Source organism: Sprattus sprattus (assembly GCF_963457725.1).
Source record: "Sprattus sprattus genome assembly, chromosome: 15".
NCBI lineage: Eukaryota > Metazoa > Chordata > Actinopteri > Clupeiformes > Clupeidae > Sprattus > Sprattus sprattus.
Genome location: NC_137913.1, coordinates 11,625,571 through 11,628,070, shown reverse-complemented (window position 1 = coordinate 11,628,070; position 2,500 = coordinate 11,625,571). Strand labels below are relative to the sequence as shown.

Here is a 2,500-nt window from a genome sequence, read left to right as displayed (position 1 = left end):
AAAATGCAGCCTTCCACAGAGAAACACACACTCATGCCTTATTCTGATGTTTAGTGTCTGTGTGTTTTCTATGGCAGGAGGCAGCAAAGAACAGCAGCAAACATGAGATGGAGCTACAGAGACTGAAGGAGGAGCTTCAGAGGGATCAAGGGGCGGAGCTACATAGACTGAGGGAGGAGCTTCAGATGGGTCAAGGGGCGGAACTACAGAGGCTGAGGGAGGGGCTTGAAGACACTCAGGAGGTGGAGCTCCAGCAGCTTAGGGAGGAGCTTGAGGAGGCTCATGAGGCGGAGCTTAGTAGATTGAAGAAGAAGCTTCAAGAGGGCCATAAGGCGGAGCTTCAGGGACTGAAGGAGGAGCTTCAGGAAGCCCAGGAGCAGCAGTACCTCATGAGCCAGCGTCTGCAGGAAGCTGAGAGCGAGAGAGAAGGCCTCCTCGTGGAGCTGCGTGAGCAGGACACACAGGTCAGTGAAGAGGGCCTCCTTCTAATGAAGCTCTATTAGGAGAGCACACAGGTCATGATGGAACGACAGTGCTGGTGTTAAGAATGACAAAAAAGATGTGTGTGTATTGTGGTGCCACTAGTGTGTGTGTTTGTATAATGTGAGTGTCATGCATACATGCCTGTGTGTATGTGTTTGTTTATGATGTGAGTGTCATGCATACATGCCTGTGTATTTGTGTTTGTGTTTGTGGGCGTGTGTGTGTGTGCACAGGCTGTGGAGGAGCTGAAGAGGAGTGTTTGTAGTGCTGACAGGGCAGCGGGTGAGCAGTTGACCGCAGTCACACAGCAGCTTCAGACGCTCTACAAAGCAGCACTGCGCATACGCCAGCAGAGGGAGCAGGTAACACAAGAACACACACATACACACACACACATACACACACACACACACACACACACACATACACACACACACACTCACACACATCCATACCCACACACACATCCAGAAAAATAGACAAAAGCACCATGACCTGTCCACACCGACATGTGTGTGTTTGTGCTTATGTGTGTATGCGTGTGTGTGTTTGTGTATGTGTGTGCTTATGTCTGTATCTGTGTATGCTTGTGTGTGTGCGTGCATGTGTGTGTGTGTTTGTGTGTGTGTGTGTGTGTGTGTTTGTGTGTGTGTGTGTTCGTGTGTGTGTGTGTGTGTTTGTGTGTGTGTGTGTGTTCGTGTGTGTGTTCGTGTGTGTGTTCGTGTGTGTGTGTGTGTGTGTGTAGGACGCAGAGCAGCTGCAGGACTCCAGGCAGCAGGTGGCTCAGGTGGTTCAGGATCTTGAGAAGGCTGAAGCAGAGACTGTGTTTCTGCAGAGACTACTGAAGGACGGGGTAAACAAACTTCACTAAAGATGTCTTTGGAAACACTCATGGATGGTGTGTGTGGTGGTGTGTGTGTGTGTGTGTGTGTGTTTGTGCGTGTGTGTGTCTGTGAGTGCGTGTGTGTGAGTGTGTGTGTGTGTTTGTGTAAGTGTGTTTGTTTTGGTCTTGTTCTGTTGATGTTTATTGTTGTTGTTGTCCTCTGTAGCCGTGTGTGCTGGACAGTAAGAGCACTGGAGATCCAGCCAGCAGCCCCCCTCAGATGGACATGGAGCAGTTAGCGAAAGCTATCAGGAGACTGACAGAACAGCTGAACCAGGCCTCAACAGGTACACTACACACACACACACACGCACACACACACACACACACACACATTCACACACGCACACACACGCACACGCACACACACACGCACACGCACACGAATCTCTAATTTTAAATTATGTTAAATTTAAAGCTATTCAATTCAGCTGCTGCTAACGCAGTCTGTGTGTAACGTGTTAAGTAAGTACGTGTACCCTGGATAGTCAAAATGTTTATTTCCCTGACACTGACTTTGAGCAGACTGGGTGTGTGTCTCTTCCAGAGTGAGTTAGCAGCAGGGAGCTGTTAAGGGTGAGTTTGGAATGCTGGAGTGAGTTTCAGTTTGGGATTGAAATGCGGGAGTGAATTTTGGGTTTGGAATGCTGGAGTGAGGGTAGGGTTTAGGATTAGAGTGAGTTTGGGATTGAAATGAGGGAGTGATTTCTTGGTTTGGAATGCTGGAGTGAGTTTGGGATTGAAATGCGGGAGTGGATTCTGGAGAGAGTGTAGGGTTTAAGATTAGAGTGAGTTTTGGGTTTACAAGTGGAATGCTGCCGTGAGTTTTTGTGGTTTGGGATGGAATGTTGAAGTGACTTTGGAATACTGGAGTGAGCTTAGAATTTGCACAATGCTGGAGTGAGTTTGGGATTGGAATGTTGATGTTGGTTTGATGTTTGGAATGCTGGAGTGGTGTTCTAGATGTTCTGCTCTGGAGTGGAACAGCATTTTCCAGATTTCTGTGTGTGCACCACTATCCCCTTTTACACAGCATGTACACTGTAAATAAACTGAGAAATGTGTGGTGTGTGAGCATGTCCATCACATGTAAAATGTGAGTGTGTTCGTCCATACGTGTGTGTGCGTAGTGTC

At 48.1% G+C, this 2,500-nt stretch overlaps 1 protein-coding gene across 1 annotated transcript in view; it reads left to right on the top strand.

The window, feature by feature from the left end:
• The window catches only part of cntrl (centriolin), a gene marked incomplete at its 5' end in the record, with an annotated part of 42,122 nt that overhangs the window by 21,364 nt on the left and 18,258 nt on the right, over positions 1–2,500 (top strand). Inside the window, 4 exons of the mRNA XM_080852573.1 lie at positions 78–464; positions 717–845; positions 1,229–1,336; positions 1,533–1,653. Coding sequence (XP_080708699.1) covers positions 78–464; positions 717–845; positions 1,229–1,336; positions 1,533–1,653 — 745 coding nt within the window. The remainder of the gene's footprint in view (positions 1–77; positions 465–716; positions 846–1,228; positions 1,337–1,532; positions 1,654–2,500) is intronic.